Source organism: Vulpes vulpes, chromosome 11 (genome assembly GCF_048418805.1).
Source record: "Vulpes vulpes isolate BD-2025 chromosome 11, VulVul3, whole genome shotgun sequence".
NCBI lineage: Eukaryota > Metazoa > Chordata > Mammalia > Carnivora > Canidae > Vulpes > Vulpes vulpes.
The window spans coordinates 60,597,618-60,615,462 of NC_132790.1; the positions used below are offsets into that span (position 1 = coordinate 60,597,618).

Below are 17,845 nucleotides of genomic sequence, written 5' to 3' on the forward strand. Positions count from 1 at the left end.
GTGGAGTCCTGTCACTGGTCTTTGTTAAATGATTGTATTAAATTGTTGTGTACCTCAATTTCCTGCATCACTAAACTGAAGAGTTAGAAAAAAATATTGTGAGTCAAGACTTTACTACAGGAGATGCTTGGTGACTTTGAAATTGGACAGAGTTCTAATCCAATATCTTAGAAAAGAGAGTCCATAAATAGGACCAAGAATATTTAGAATTTAGCATAAGAAGAATATTTTTCACCAGTAGATAAAATATTGGATAGTCATTTGAAAAAAGTAAAGTCAGGTTCCCTACTACAATCTTTACACCAAATAAATTACAAATGGATCAAAGATTTATATGTAACAAGGATATTTGTTGGACCATTGTTTATAATAGCAGAATGATTGGAAACCATCTAAATATTCACATAGAGGAGATTCCTTATCCAAGGAATATTTGTATAGTGGAGTGCTATACAGCTACTAAAAAGAGGAGGCCATTCTGTATGTACAAAGGAAAAGATGTGAAAGGTATATTTTTAAGTAATAAAAGCAAGGGCAAAACAGTGTGTATAGAGTACTACCATTTCTACTTTTTAGAAAAAGAAAGAAGGGGGAAAATAAAGATATTTGCATATGCATATAAGAAGTATCTCTGGTAGGAAATCACAAAAATTGGCAATAAAGGTTACTTCTAGGGAGGGGATCTGGTGGCTAGAAGTGGTTGGGATGGAACCTTAATTTTCATAATATACTTATTTATAACCTTTTGGATTATTTTGTTAACTGGATAGGTGATCTTCTATTCAAAATGATCAATTAATCTAAACATATCTTGTTTTCCCATCAAAATGAATTTCATACAATCTGTTTCATAGGACTGCCTTAAGGGGTGGGTCAGATAACGTGAGCAAGAGCCTAACCTCGTGCCTGGTTCAGGGTAACTGTTCACCCACCCCCAGTGGAGCTCTCAAGACAACCTGACAGTTGCCTTCAAGTACACACTGACACAAAATGGCATGTTTTTCATCCATATCTCTCTTGGCATGGGAGGGTAACAATAGTGAAGATTTGCAAAAGGGAAACACTTGGCCCTCCACAAAAGAGTAGTTTCTGACACCCTCCCTCTCATTCCTCCAGAATTCTCCCATCAAAACCAGTATCATCAACCCCTGTTACCCTCAGAATTATGTCATCACCTTCACTGGGGGCTACATATTTGACAGCCTGTGCACAGCAGACCTGAGGCCTGAAAATTATGATCCTGATGACATCATCACTTTTGAAGGAACCGGGGACCCATCACTGTGTAGGGAAAAGGTGGCTTCCTTGTTTGACTTCGAAGCTTGCCATGACCAAGAAGCTTGTTCCTTTGATGGGGTTTACCAGCCAAAAGTTAAAGGGGCATTTGTGGTAAGAGCAAAAATCACTAAAAGATTCCCTTTTTCCCCGTTGAAGATTTAGCTCTCACGTTTGTTTCTCTTCTGCTGATCTGTTTCCCACTTTCTTATTCCCCACCCTGAAGCTCCATATTACATGCCATTCTGAGAACTGACTTTCTTCTCTGCTACCCCCTTCCAGGCTTTTGCAGGATTCTACTACACAGTCAGTGCTTTCAATCTTTCAGGGAGCTTTTCCCTGAACGCCTTCAACTCAAGCACCTGGGATCTCTGCTCTGAAAGCTGGAGTCAGGTCAGTATTTACAGAGAAAGGGGCAGCATCAGTATGAAACAGTAAGTGGAGTTGAATATATTCCATTTTTGTACATGTGTACGTTTGTTCCGAATCTGGACCTTATGCCATTCTACTTTCACCACATCCACAAAATGTGGTAACAAGGAACCTACCTCGTACCCACATTGTGAACTAATGTTCTGACCATGGGCACAATGGTTACAACAGTATGTGATACAGAAGAAGCATGATACTCCCTAGAAGTATTTTCATTATGGTATGGTACAACTGGAATATTTATGGTGATGGTATTATGAAATTCTAAGTGATGAGATTCTTTAAAATTGTTCTGAAACATGCATTTTCAAATATGCCTGCCTCACCTATTTGGAATTGCCTCTTTAGCTCCCACTGCGGCTTCGTAGGTTTGATGAGGTATATGCCCGTTCCTACTGCTTCTCAGCCCACTATATCTACCACCTGCTTGTAAATGGATACAGATTCACCGAGGAGACCTGGCCCCAAATACATTTTAAAAAAGAAGTAAGTCAAGGCACAGGTTGTTTTCTCCTCTTCCTTTTAAAGGTATTGTGCATATATACATGAAAGAAATGTAGAAATTATGAGGGTATTGGTGATTTCAGTTTGCTGAAGGGAAGCTGATGAGCCTTTGATCCTTTGTGAGCTTTCCAGAAGAGATAGTGGAAAATTCAGAGAAGGTGTCACTAGAGACCCTTCCACATGAGTGAAGGAACAGAGGCCAAGAGCTCACAGACCCTGAGCGCCACAAGGGCAGGACCTGTTGTATTATTTTCACATTCCTAGAATTCAGCACAGAGCAAGAACCTAGAAGGGGTTTACTAAGTGTTTGTTGAGAGATAAATATTTTAAGGATCAGACTTCATCCAGAAAAGAAGCTTTAAATAGAGCAGTAATTTTTTTAAGAGGATGGTAACTAACTGCTCTCCATTTTATGCAGATGTCAGGGTAAATGCTCTCTCTTAGGGTATTAGGGATTTACAGCAAACAAGAAGTAAGAGCTTCTCTCGGAATGTGCCTGAGGTCACTGTATTTACTGTCAAGTGTTCAGGATGGCCTGAAGCTGGAATCATAGCTGTCACCCTCCAGACCTTGCTTTCAGGCAGGACTCACCCAGCACTATGTTCCCCAGGTTCGAGGAGAATTTTCTCATTTCAGGAATAGCTGATATAAAGCCTGAAGTCAGTCTACTCAATATTAGCTTTAGCAATAATTAGATTTAACCAATCAATAACCAGCATTATGCCTGTGACTGTCTACTTTTACATAAATAAAATTGAGTCATCTACAAAAAGATAAGGCTGTCTGGAGACATATAAGGACTGTTGGTGGGCATGCACTCTCTAAGCTTTGCTTCTAATGAATCTAATTAGCAGGAAAATACATTATAAGAATGGAACATGACGTCCCTTGGATACCAGTTTGGATGGATATAGAATTCCAGCTTTCAAGTCCCTTTCCTTTATTCATAAAGAAGTTTATATACAGCCAAATTAGTATTCAAATGTGAAGGCATAAAAAGAAAATATGCCACACAAAGATGTCAAAAATATTTTTGGAGGAAATAATCAAATAATAAGAGATATAAATCCAAGGGTTGTAAAAATATAGGCGGTAAAAATAAATTATGTGGTGGCTTAAAATGTATATTTAAAAAAAGAAAACTTACACCAAAGAAAAGTAAAAAAGAAGAGTCCATCCATACATAACAACCCAAAATTCAGTATTGCTAATATCCAATGTGAAGAGAGCAGGTAAGGGGTCATAAGAGTGGCCTAAAATGTCCATCTTATAAAGGGGGACTTCATATATGAATATCATTTTTAAGGCAAGAAAAGAAAGAAATATAGAAAAAGGAAAGTAGAACTGGAAATTTAAAACTAAGATACTAGGAAGTAGTAGTCCAAATATATCAATAATGACAATAATCATAAATTGACTAAACTTACCAGTTAAAACACAAATATTGCAGATTGTATTTTTAAAAATCAAACATATGCTGTTTATAAGAGAAACCCTTAGACATTAAGCATAAAGACATGGAAAGATTAAAATTTTTTAAAAAATTTAACTATCAGGCAACCCAAAAGAAATGGTAATTAAAAAAAATTTCTGTACAGCTATTTAATATCTGACCAGAGTCTTTAAAATGAAGAGGATTGTTCAAGGTACAGAGGATTATAACATAATGATACAGAATTCATTCTTAAGATTGCAAATTGGAAACTTTTTTGTATCTAATAAAACAGTCTAAAAACATGGAAACAAAAACTGATGGAACATAAGAAATTGACACAGCCTGTTCCCTATTTAGACTGACACCCTGTGCTTAGAAGTGGTCCTGGGTTCAGTAAACTGCACATTACCCTTTCTTTGGCCACAGACACTTCTGTATCTGACAGTAGAAAAACTCCCACTGTTGTTAACTGTGCCCTTATGCCATTTGGCTGTGACAAGGTTGTGAGGGCTCTGACGGTTTTCTCCACGGTGCTGAGCATAGGGCCCTCAAGCCTTTGTGGTCTCACTGACCTGGATTCTAGCCAGTGTCTGAACGTGAGAAAATTCTTTGACCTTAGACTGCAGTTTCAGGTGGGTGTTTCATGAGGATGATGGTGGGACACGTGTAATTCCCAACTCAAACCCTACCCTGAGAACTGAGCCATCTTTCTACCATACAGGTGGGGAACAGCAGCATAGCCTGGTCTCTGGGCTACATGCTCAGCCTGACCAACCAGATCCCAGCCGAAAGCCCTCTGATCCGACTGCCTATGGACCCACCTGCCTTTCTGGGCATCCTCGCCTTCTTCACAGCAGTGGCTTTGCTGTGTCTGGCATTTCTTGTGTACCTGTATGTTTCGTCCAGGAAGCAGAGGCAGTCCCAACACGCCTTCAACCACACAGTGGATTCTGAGTGAGCCTTGTGAAGCAGCTCCTGGAGCCTGTGGGCTGCCCAGGACCAGCCTGAGTAGCACAAGACAATGTCAGAGAAATGTCCATCTTCAGGAAATACAACGAAAGTCAAGTACCTAGGTCATGCACCTCTCTGATAGTGATTTATGCCAAAGCACCTCTTGCGGAGTCCCCCAACAATTCTGGGCACATTGCTTCTCCAAGGACCCTACCATCCACTTGCTGGCCTGTTGGAGAACTGAGGAGAGACAGGCCATCAAGGTCAGGCTTTTTATTCCAAGTGCTAGGAACAGTAAGTTGAGAATATGACAGTTTGATGTTGAAGAACTGACCTCAGGGCTCAGTTTGCACTTTTCCTTCCTCAGAAGTGCCCTATACCTCCTGGCAAGTTTGGAAGTTGGCAGGTGCCCATTAAGCATTTGACACAGTTAGATATGTTGCATCATGGCTTCCTCCCATTGATTCTTAATTAAGAGTTAGCAATCCCATAAACATTGAGGTACCTCAGACTAGTAGAATATAGTATCTGGGGGAGAAGATTCCTTTACCCCAAGGATAGTGGCCATGGCCAGGCTCTGTCATACGGGCAGAATGTGGAAGACAGAGACACATAGAAAATCTCCCAGGAAACTGCAGTCTTTCCAGAGTGGGATTCACACTCAGGGCACTAGTCAGTAGATTGTAGCCTGTGTGTATGAATTCATTCTCACCTACCCTTCATATGGCTCGGTCCTCCTATAAAACATTTACTCCTAGTGAGGCTATCATGTAACACATCTTTTTGCCTTTCTAGGCTTTTGCTTAGGGCTATTTCTCCATTGACAGCGTGGTGTGTGTTTTGCCCACTGTTCCCACAAGTGTACTTGATGCTGTCCTGAGATTTCCTCACTTACCACTTTCCTACGTAGGATGAGAAAGAACTACGGCAAGTCCAATGTTGAAAAAAAAAACAATCAACATTATTTCCGATTGTTGGTTAGCTGAATATGGAATAAAGGACTCTTATTTTGATTTGAAATGTGTTTGTTGCCTTGCAAACAGTACTTTTTCTACTAAGGACCCAAGGTGGTATTTATGAGAGGAAGTTCTTAAAATGAGGAAAAATTTCTTAGGAAATCTTTCCTATTGAACTAAGAAAATTATGCATTAATATCACCTTTATTCCAGAGAAGTCAAAGTACTTCACTTTGGAAAGCCTTTGGCTCCTTGAGGTAATTGAGTCAAACATTTCTGTATCTTATTTGACATCTAAAACTTCTGTGCTACAACCTGCCACTCAGATCTGATTCCCACCCAGAATGGCTGCTCCATTCCCAAAATGCATCTTTGCTCACACAATTCTCACTCCTTCACCTGTGGTCCATCCTCCCAACCATCCAAATCATGCATATTTCTCAAGCCCTAATTTAGCTCTGCTCCTTTCCACAAAGCTTTCCTTACACACACACACACACACACACACACACACTATGATCTACTGGACCACCTTTTAAACACTAGTTGAGGGGGGGGGGTGCTGGGCTCTGGGCTCAGTGGTTGAGCATCTACGTTCAACTCAGGTCATGATGCTGGACCTCCAGGATCAAGCCCCACATCTGGCTCTCTGCTCAGGGGGAGTCTGCTTCTCCCTCTCCCTCTTGCCTCTCCTCCAGCTTCTGTTTGCGCATTCTGTGTGTGTGTCTCTCTCTCAAATAAATAAATATTTTTTAAGAACCTAGTACAGGGGACACCTGGGTGACTCAGTGGTTGAGCATCTGCCTTAGGCTTAGGTGGTGATCTGGCGATCCTGGGATTGAGTCCCACAACAGGCTCCCTGCCTGCTTCTTCCTCTGCCTATGTCTGCCTCTCTTGTGTGTGTCTCCCATGAAAAAATAAATAAATCTTAAAAAAAATAAAAATAAAAAGCTAGTTAGGAATACATATATACATATATACAAACTAGTTAGGTAAATTCTTATTTATCTTGTGTGTGTATATGACTTATTTCTAAAATAGACAGTAGGCTACTGAAGGGAAAATTCTGTTATTAATCACTCATTCATTCAACAAAATTCTAAGAAATACCTACTATGGGCGTAACACCTTGCCAGGTGTGATCTCGGATTTGGATAAGTGCTATAAATGTAATATACTTACTTAATGTATTTGTTGGTTGGTGTTATTTCCATAAAGGATGAAGAGTGGGCAATAAAGTATAGATATATTAGATAAAAATAGTATCCAAATAACCAAGAGTTTGCAAGAAAAGACATTTATGTCTAAGCAGGGAAGAGGGCCATGAGTCCAAGAAGGCAAATCACAGTCAATGTTTCTAGCTGATTCGGGAACTTGGAATAAGCTAATGAAATATTTTGTGTTTTCTAACATACATCAAAGAATTCTTACCAGATGAACTATCATGAAATCTGCAGTCCTGGTAACATATCTAGTAAGATTATGATAAACAGAAGTCTAACATGGTCCCGCCACTTTACCTCCTAGTGTTACTCGGGAGATTATGTTGTACACCGCAAAAGGGATTTGCAGATGTAGTCACCAGTCAGTGGACCTTAAATAGGAGAGATTATCCAGGTAGGCTTTTTTCTTACGTGAACTCTTTAAAGGTAGAGCACTTGCTCCAGAAGACAGAGATATTCAAAGCCTGAGAAGGAGTTTTGATATGCTATTGCTAACTTAAAGATGGAGAAGGCCAGGCATGAGAGAACGCAAGAGCAGCCTCTAGGAATGAAGAGCAGCCCTTGGCTGACAGCCCACAAGAAAGCAGGGGCCTCAGTCTTACAACTGCAAGCAACTATGTTCTTTTAGCAATTTGCATAAACTTGAAAGCATAGTTCCCCAGAACTTCCAGTTAAGAGCTCCACCAGATTTGACCTGTCAATTTCAGCCTTAGAGACCCTAAGCAGAGAACCTAGTTGAGCTCACCCAGGCTTCTGACCTACAGAATTTGGAGGTAATACATGGGTATTGTTTGAGGCCACTAAGTTTATGGCAATTTGTTACACGGCCAATAGAAAATTAATACTATAGAACCTAGGCCCCAAGACCCCAACCAAAACAAGTGCTTACATTTGAAATATAAGTGAAGATAAAAGTGATTAGTATCACAAATTGTGTCTATTCCTTACAGTAACGTGCAGGAAAGGCATAGGCTTAGAGGTAAAATAACATACCAACATTACCCAGCTAGTAAACTTCTTTGGAGGTGGAGACTGTGAGTTGAGATTCTGGTCTGATTGAATCTAAAGCCCATTATGCCTGTCACATTTCCTGTCACAGGAAAAGGCAGTGTCACATGGCAGATAGGAGTTTGGCTTTAGAATGTTATAGTCTAACATACTCATTCACATACAGACACTTGATTTTTGACAGAAGTATTATACCAGAGCAATGAAAAAGATGTGGGACAACTGGATTTCCATATGGAGGAAAAAAAGGAAATTCGACTGCTTCCTCACACTATTTTCAAAAATTACTTGCAGGTCAGTTAGAGACCTAAGCATGAAAGACAAACCTACAAAGGTTTTAGAACAGAAAAGAGGAGAAAAATTTTAAGATCTTCAGTAAGGGAAGGGTTTCCTAAGCATTGCACAAAATGCGCTTACCATAAGAGAATATGTGATATTCGATTACATTAAAATTAAGAACTTCTATTCCTCAAAAAACACCATTATAAGAGTGAAAAGATAAGCTACAGAGTGGAAGGAGGTATTTGCAATGTATATGACTGATAAAGGACTAGTTTCCAAATTACATGGAGAATTCCTACAAATCAGTGAGAAAAAGGCAAGTGAAAAGCCATTTTACAAAAGGAGAAATCTAACTGTTCAATAAATATGAAAAGGTGCTCACCTTCATTTGTAGATTAGGGCAATGCATATTAAAACTATGATGAATCATCATAATACACCCATTGTTTGATAAAGTTAAAAACTCTGACAACACTAAATGTTGGTAAGTATGGAACAACTAGAACTCTCATGCACTGGATGTAATTAATGTAACCATTCTGGGAAACTGGTATTATCAGTTGGTAATAAAGCTGAAGCTATGCGTACCAAATGAAATTCTAGTCTAAGGTATATACCTAGACATACATGTTTTAATGTACACCAGGCTACATGCCTAAGAATGCTTTTACCAGCAGCCAAGATGCCTATCCCATAAAATGGAAGGGTCTATATAGTGATATATCTATAGTACTAAAAAATACCGTATAGTATGAACACAAAAGAAATGTAAATCTATGCTCAAAATGGTTGGATCTTGCCAAGGTGACATTGAGGGTAAAATCAAGTCACAAAAACACATATGAATAATTCCATTTATATGAAGTTCAAAAACCGGCAAAACTAAACACAGAAAGTCAACTCTCAAGGAAAGCAAGGAAATTATTACTCTTAAATTTGAGGGAAGATGGAGGTAGTGTTTAGAAAGGGATACATGAGTGTCTTAGTACGTTAGAGCTGCCATGACAAAGTACCATAGAACAGGTGACTTAAACAACACACATTTATTTTCTCACAGCTCTGGAAGCCAGAAAGCCTGAGACCAAGGTGTCAGCCAATTCAGTGCCTGGTGAGAGACTTCTTTCAGGCTTATAAACAGCCTTCTTACTGAGGCTCCCCTTGGCCTTTCTACTGTGCTTGTGTAGGGAGAAAGACAGTGAACTCTCTGGTATCTCTTCTTTTAAGAGTACCAATCCCATCACAAGAGCCTGATCCTCGTGGCCTCATCTCACCCTAAATACCTGCTGAAGTACCAAATACCATCACAGTGAAGGTTGGGGTTTCAATATATAAATATTGGGGGATACAAACATTTGGTCCATAACAAGTTCTGGGGTGGCAGTGCTGTTCTGTAACAGGCCAGTAGTTACAGGCGTTCCCTTTTTTCAACCATGTATACACTTTCTAGATGTCTTATATGACACTTAAAAAATAAAATTAGGGCAGCCCTGGTGGCACAGCAGTTTGACACTGCCTGCGTCCCGGGGTGTGATCCAGGGATTGGGTCCCGCGTCGGGCTTCCTCCATGGAGCCTGCTTGTTCCTCTGCCTGTGTCTCTGCCTCTCTCTCTCTCTCTCTCTCTCTGAATAAATAAATAAATCTTTAAAAAAATAAAATAAAATTATAGATCTACATTAACTCAAAGATTTTCTATCTCTATGATCTTCATAAAGCCTTTGAATTTCTTTGAGCTCTGATTTCCTCATATACAAAATAAGGATAATACCTACCTCATGGGATGGTTATAATAAAAGAGAAAATTGGGATTCCTGGGTGGTTCAGCAGTTGAGTGTCTGCCTTCGGCTCAAGGCATGATCCTGGAGTCCTGGGATCAAGTCCCACATCTGCTCCCTGCATAGAGTCTGCTTCTCCCTCTGCCTGTGTCTCTGCTTCTCTCTCTTTGTGTCTCTCATGAATAAATAAAATATTTTTAAAAAAAGAAAGAAAATTTAGCATATTGCCAGTGCCTGGCACAGATTACAGCCAATGAATACAAGTTTAAAAAGTATTTCTTTCACCCACGTACTTATTCATTCATTCACTCATCATATATTTACCAAAAATCTACCATGTGCTAAGTAAGCACTGGGCCAAATGACTGAGATTATAGGAGAAACCAAACTACTTTCTTCTGGAAAATGAGACACATGAGACTTGAGGCCCTCTGCTGGAGCCAAGAAGAAAATCATTTCCAGACTTTTTCCTTCCCTAACTAAATATGCTGGAAAAAAAAAAATTCAGTAGTTCAAAAATATTTTTAGTATTATGAAGTTATGTGACAATTGGAGGTCTGAACATTTGATGATATCAAGAAACTGCTTTTGATTTTTGTCTAGGTGAGATGATGAAATTGTGTATTGTTTTTTGTTTGTTTTTCAAGAATCCTTACCATTTAGATATTGCTCAACTATTTCCAGATGAAATGACATATTGTGTGTATCAGTCAGGGCTTAGCTGGAGAAGGAGAATCAGTAGGAGATATATGTTAAGGTATTGTTTTTGCAAGACATTGGCTTATGTGATCATGGGGGCTGAAGGCAAGTCTGAAATCCACAGAGCAGGCTGTCAGGAGGGGCAGGCTGGAACTTCATGTAAATAAGTCAGAAAAGTATTTTCTGGTGAGATGACATTTGAACCAAAACTTGAAGAAAGTGAAGGAATCAGCTGTTTGAGTATCTGGTGGAAGAGCATTCTTAGCAAAGGACATAGTATGTGCAAAGGCTCTAGGGTAGGAACATGTTCAAGATACAGAGAGGCTGGAACAGAAGGAACGAAGAGATGTAGGAAATGAAGTCAGAGAGTTAACAGGAGGTAGACAGGTCAAGAGGGAGCCACTGGAGGGTTTGAAAAAATGAAGGATATCTGGCTTCTGTTTTAAAGGGCCTAATCTCTAGCTGCATTAAGAAAAATAAAGTGTACAAAGGCAGAAACAGAAAAACCAATTGGTAGGTGATTAGAACCATCCAGATGAGAGATGCTGGTAGCTTAGACTGAGAGGTAGCAGTGGACACTGTAAGCAACGGTCAGCTACTGCATATTTTTGAAAATAGAGCCTATAAGATATCCTGGTGCACACAGAGTAAGAGAGAGGAGGATTCAAGAATTATTCTGAACTTCTGCCTGAACAACTGAAAGTATAGGGTTGCCATTAACTGAGATGTGAAAGCAGTAAAGGGAAAGTGTTGAGTAGGGAGAAGGTTAGAATCCAGACTGCTTTTGAAGAAGGCTGTCCATATCAGCATAAATCCACAAGCATGGGGGAGAACAGAAGGCAACAATAACATTTTGCACCTGAAATGCTGATCAACCAGAGGTAATTGATTTAGCAGACCCAAGAAATCTTAATCCCAAATCAATTAGGAAATTAATAATCAAACAGGGTGCTACTGCTAATTAAACAGTAGCATCATTTAAAAGCTCAGGAATTGGAGATCCCTGGGTGGCTCAGCAGTTTAGCGCCTGCCTTTGGCCCAGGGCGTGATCTTGTTGTCCCAGGATTGAGTCCCACATTAGGCTCCCTGCATGGAGCCTGCTTCTCCCTCTGCCTGTGTCTCTGCCTCTCTCTCTCATGAATAAATAAATAAAATCTTTAAAAAAATAAAAGCTCAGGAATTAGTGAATTAGGTACAGCTGGAACTTGGGTTGGGGGCACAAAATAAACATGATTAGTTTAAAGCTATTTGAGAAATAGGAGCTCCCGGGATCCCTTCTCCCTCTGTTTGTTGGTGAGAGACTACCTCTCCCAAATGCAGGCAGAGGGATTGGAAGACTCACAGTTGAGGGTGGAGGCATCATACCCCAAAGAGCAGGGTTAAGGGAACTGGAGTATATTCAGTGTTTAGAATCCAGTGTTTAGAGCCCTCTAACCCAGGCTCTAGGCTATCTATGCCCTCCAGGCAGGTCAGAGGAGCCTTTTGTTATGGGGAAGCCAAGCAACTGCACAAAGGACAAAATGTGGTGTTGGTGGGGTGCCTGGTGGCTCAGAGGGTTAGGCATCTAATCTTGATTTCACCTCAAGTAATGATCTCAAGGCTCTGAGATGGAGTCTCATGTTGGGTTCATGCTGGGCATGAAGTCTACTTAAGATTTTCTCTTTCCCTCTGCCCTTCCTCCCATCCTCTAAAGAAATGTTGTTGGCATTTGGACTTTCCCAGTAAAATTATCCTATAGTGAAGCTTGAATCAACAACTGAGAACCTCATTTTTACTTCACCCCCTAGCTTAAATATGAGAAGATAAACAAGGGTTCCCCGGTATCTAAGGAGTCTCATCACAGTTTTGTAGTGCAGTATTAAGACGGAATGCAACTAGATATTTGTGTTCTATCAGCCATCTCTACCCAGAGTCTGTCTGTTGTTGTTGTTGTTGTTGTTTTTTACCACCCCTCTACTTTTATCACCTGCCCTTTTCCTTACTAAAAAAGTAGTGGTGTTTCAAGGGCCCTCTGATTTTGCTTCTTTGCTCTTGTCTACCTAAAACTCACTTTTTAAAATCTTTTTCTAAATATTTTATTTATTTATTCATGAGAGACACACAGAGAGAAGCAGAGACAGAAGCAGGCTCCATGCAAGGAGCCCGATGTGGGACTCGATCCCAGAACTCCACGATCACGCCCTGAGCCAAAGGCAGACCCTCAACCACTGAGCCACCCAGGCGTCCATAAAAACTCACTTCTGAAACATCTTAGAACTTGACCTCTCAGCAGAGGGAAAGTCTCACTGCCTTTCTCTGGATTTCAGAACCACGGTCAGGGATAAAAATACTCTGGGGTAAAGTGGGCTCCATAACACTTTCATATTATTTATGGTTGCTTTTGCACTAAAAAAGCAGAACTTAATAGCTGTGGCTAAGACTGTATGGCCAGCAATGTCTAAAATATTCACTATTAGGCCTTTTGCAAGAAAAGTGTGCAGATCCCTGATATAGATAGCACCATTTAGTCCTAAAAGCCCTTGAAGTTGACACTCATCATCCTTATTTTATCATGAAGGAAGCTTAAGTTTAGAGAAAGCAAGTAACTTGCTCAGAGTCACAGAAAGTATTGGGAAAATCATCAAAGTGTCTGTTGACAATAGCATACAATCTCCTATCACAGTCACTTCCCCACCTCCTGGAACCCTCAATGAGGAGATAAAGTAGGTCAAAGAAATCCAAAGTATTGAAGTAGCAAGCCACCTGAGACATCATAAGTACTTTTTCTAGAGCTAATGGCCATTCTACATGTCTCTGTCCCTTTAGTTTTTCAGAAGTGACTCTGTTCATTGGTGCAGGAGCACCAACCTTACCCTAGGATCCCAACCAACCCTCCAGCTCTCTCTGCAAACCTCCTACATCTCTGCCACCTTTTCCCAGGCAGACAGCCCAACCTTTCTGAGGTAAACTCATTCTACAGGTGAATATCAGTGGGTTCCAACAAAGCCATCGCAGAGTGCTCCTTCCCACTTTTCCAGAGCTCTGCCAGCCCTCCCAGAGGAAAAGCCCTTCCTTATTCTCAGGTTCCAATAAGCACAGAAGTGAGAGTAAACCAAACCCAACTCTCCTGAGGGAGAGGCTGCCCCAGGTTATGGAGCCCAGTCTTATCAGGCGAATTCATCCCAGGCTGCAGTCCTGCGCTGGCAGAAGGCAGTCCCCTCACACAGCTAGAGTTTTTTGAGGGTGGAAGCTGTCTTATGGACCACAGGGCCTTACTGAGCATAGGGCTTGGCACTTGTTAGCAACAGATGAGAGCTATAATCATTATGTGTGCATGTGAGTTTGCTAAATAAATGAATCAATGAATGATAATCTCACTACAAATCTCTTAGCACCAGGGTAGTTAATTACATAAACAAATTTATAATTTACAAAGTATTTTTCATATCTTCTATCCCAGTTCATCCTTCCAACAATATTTAGGGAAACACAGAGAGCTTTCAAACCTCAATTTTAGGAAGGAAGGACCACTAAAAGGTTGAGTAACTCAACCAATATCACACAGAGAGGGCCAGAGGGGAGATGTGAACCCAGGGCTGACTCTGCAGCCTGTGTTTTTCCAGCAAACCACATTGCTTCTCTCTGCCAGACACCCAGATGCACTCACAATGTATGTCTTTTTTTTCTATCTTTTCCCTTCTGTCTGAAGATCCCCTTTTTACTCTCTCTCTCCCTTGCCTCTCAGGTCCCATAAAAGGATTCCTTGACCCTAATATACTAGATATTGTTGCTTTAAAAAAAAAAAAGTGTGCTTGGGTTTCTCCACAAAGTTTTAATCTAATAACAGCAGGTAAAGAAAACGTACAAGCTCCACACATAGTTCTATTTTCTTTACTGAATCACTGATTGAATTTTAAATATATCGAGCAACCTTACTTGCCTCTTATGCAATTGTCCCTCAACCTGACTGCATTAAAGGTTCACAAGATTTACCTTCTCTAGTACAAGTACAAGCTCCGTTGACACTTGAAAGCCGTTTTAAAATAATCACATAAGTCAAACAGCAAAACCCAAAAGTCTGCTCAGCAGATACATTTGCCTTGGGGCAAGCTCCAAGTACCAGTTATAAGGTGAGCAACTCAGCCTTCTAGCCACTCTGTGTGTGTATGGGTCAAAGTCATCCAAGACCTGATGGCCATCAGATGTCCTGAGGATTCATGTCAGGGCCAGCCCAGGCAAGTCTTGGCTCCCTTCCAGAATGCCTCATCAGATTCTCTCCTGCTGCAGATTGGACATGAATAGGCATAGTGGCCAACATAGTGGCTGGAATAGAGACAGCTGTATTGATACTGGGGTAGGAAATGAGATTCAAGTGTAAGGCAGCAAGGATATTATATGATTGCCCTTGCCTAGGAACAGCCATCCTCTGCAGCTCTGCTCTATACTCACTCAGGTAGGGACTATCTCCCTGGAAAGCCTCATAGAGTACCATCTCAGACTCATCATTCTCCAGCAGATGCAGATGGTGTGGGATGTATGTATGTATGTATGTATCACAGTTAGCATTTAAACAGCTGCTCCTGCACATCAGAAATGACATGGTTCAGAAGAATGAACAAGGCCTTTCTGTGGCTCTCTCGGAAGCCTATGGCTATGAAGACATTATGGGAACTTGCTGGCCATTCATCATGGGGAAAGTGGGAGGAGATCCTTCTATTCTCATACTTTACTTCACTGTACCAGGGCACAAAGCCTGGGTCCCACTTCCCCTCATCTTCAGAAACCTCTGGATGACAAGGTTGGCATCATTTGACAAGTGAACGGGGTCAGTATCAGCCTGCTGCATATCCTGAGGCAAGGACTCGGGAAATGAAAAAAATGTATTAAACACACAGCATCATCACTGTAAAGTCAAACTTGCTGATAGAATAAAAGAGGCCAAAAAAATAAAAAATAAAAGAATAAAAGAGGCCTCTCAGCATCGCTGTAGGAGCCTATTTCCTGAAAAATGTTAATGGTGATTGTACACTTAGCTGTGAAAAGGCTCAGACTCTGAGAGTCTGCTCCATGTGGCATTTTCTCTGTTGCTTCTCTCCCACTCCTCTTCCTCCTCCCAGGATTTCCCTTACTCATTCAGGAATGCCTGCAGCAAACCCAGCCAAGTGGTGAAGTGCTCTGAGAAGCAGAGCATTAGCAGTCCATGACTTGCCCACGGTGTCTAGAAGCCTGGTAACTGGCTCCACTGCATAGGACCAAATAACAGCTGAGGCCATCTACCATGTTTTAGAGGTCAAGAAAAAGACCTTGTGGAAGCTGTCACAAATCCTTGTCAGCTGACCATTGACGGATAAATGAAACCCCACAGGTGCTCCTCTGGTAAACCTTAGACTGCTATATTCTCTGCAAGAGACTCTCAGTCATGTCAGCAGCCTTTACAAGTCAAACAGAGCTTAACAAAGTTCCACCTTACCTTCTGCCCTCTGGTGAAAACAGCACACAAAGAGGGGGAGATTTCCATTGGAAGAGATACCAGTGCTCCTATCTAAAATTACACTGAAGAATGTATCTGCTTTTACATGTTCCTGGAGCTTGTTCTGAATTTAGGGGCCTATTAGCTTGACCAGTTCATTTTGCAATTGTTCAACTGTTTCCAGAGTACATAGCTAACATTTTAACAGTGGGCTCCTGTTCCATATTATAATGTGAGAAAGTATATATAATCTTGGTGTCAGTGAGCTTTCCATGCAATGGAATATTCTGTCTTCCACAGAGTATAAGGAGTTTCATGGTCTATTTTAGGGCATGACAACTTCTTTCTATTAACAGCTTCTTACACTCAAAGGCAACAGAAGCCTCACCTTTGCTGTGGCCTTACCACGTCCCATAGAGCTGCTATATTTCCCAAGCATTTTCTTGACATTGGACCAATATTTCTTTTTTTTTTTTTTTAAGATTTTATTTATTTATTTGAGAGAGAGAGGGAGACAGAGAAAGAGAGAGCAGCAAGGGGAGCAGCAGAGGGAGAGGGAGAAGCACATTCCTTAATGAGCAGGGAGCCTGATGCCTGACTCCATCCCAAGACCCTGGGATCATGACCTGACTGAAGGTAGACGCTTACCACGCTGAGCCACCCAATTGCCCCAGGACCAATCTTTGAAAAGCACAGAGCCCAACACTGACTCTTTGGTTGCTAGACATAAAAAACAGACCACAAAATATCCCATCCAGGAATTTGGAGTATTGGACAAATTTATACTGCTGAAGGAGCTGGGTGCTATATCCCAAGAGTCCTGACCCATTCTAGAGTCCATCATCTCTGGAAGCTGGAAGTGAGCAACCAATGGATGGTTAAAAACCCTCACTTTCTGGGATGCCTGAGTGGCTCAGTGGTTGAGCATCTGCCTTTGGCTCAGGGTTCAATCCTGGCTCTGGGGAATCAAGTTCCGCAGCAGGCTCCTTGCAAGGAGCCTGCTTCTCCCTCTATGTCTCTGCCTCTCTCTCTCTCTCTCTCTCTCTCTCAAGAATGAATAAATAAAAACAAAACAAAGCCTTCCTTTTCTCTTACTCAGGTCCCCATGATTTAATAGCCAAATGTCTTCCACATTGTGGGTATCTTTCTCATACCAGAATATGTCATTACCTGTGATTTGTGACTTTACCTCCTGCTTTACAACATAGAAGATCTAAAACTTCCCCATTGATAAAACCTTCAGAGTTCTTTCCTTCTATATGTATTATCAGCATTTCTGTGGTGTAAAAAAATTACCTCTAAGAGAGTAAAATCTTCATAGCTCTTCCTTCAGGCAGACAAAAGAGATACAAATAAACACAGCTATAAAGTAAAAAAGGAACACTATTTCTTCCAATGAATACTACATCTATAGTGTCATAATAACTTTCTTCGAGGCTTTGAAGACTATTGCTTTCTTACTAAGAAACTTTGTTCTCTAAAATCAAAGACTCTCTGAAAGGCTGGTGCTTGGAATTTTATCAGTAAAAATGAAACAGTTTCAACTTACCACTCAGATAAGAAGCTTCAGAAAAGTGGTTTCTACACAAAGTTCTCAAAGAAACAGGACCATGGGTCCATTTTGCTGTCTAGGACTAATGTTGACCCCTTTAAACAGTCCTGCTTTGCACTGAGCCTATCAAAACAGTGTTTCATTTAAATTTCATCTAAACTTTACACCTGCCCACAATTCTATAACTCTCTTTTCCTTCTTTGGTTAAAAGCCTCATGGTGTCTCTGGTGTGCAGTCTCCCTCATTACAATGAAATCAACACACCTGATTTTGCAGGACTACAGGTTTATTCCTGATGGTTTTAGGT

At 40.8% G+C, this 17,845-nt stretch overlaps 1 protein-coding gene across 4 annotated transcripts in view; it reads left to right on the top strand.

The window, feature by feature from the left end:
* Window positions 1-5,617, top strand: part of ENTPD3 (ectonucleoside triphosphate diphosphohydrolase 3) — a 32,779-nt gene extending 27,162 nt beyond the window's left edge. For 2 of the 4 annotated variants that reach the window (XM_026000960.2, XM_072726531.1), the window contains 4 exons: window positions 1,117-1,389; window positions 1,558-1,668; window positions 2,056-2,193; window positions 4,368-5,617. In XM_026000960.2, the coding sequence (XP_025856745.1) occupies window positions 1,117-1,389; window positions 1,558-1,668; window positions 2,056-2,193; window positions 4,368-4,604 (759 nt within the window). In that variant the 3' untranslated portion in view covers window positions 4,605-5,617. The remainder of the gene's footprint in view (window positions 1-1,116; window positions 1,390-1,557; window positions 1,669-2,055; window positions 2,194-4,367) is intronic. The other 2 variants (XM_072726533.1, XM_072726534.1) reach the window with 1 other exon arrangement.
* The last annotated feature ends 12,228 nt before the right edge of the window (window positions 5,618-17,845 follow it).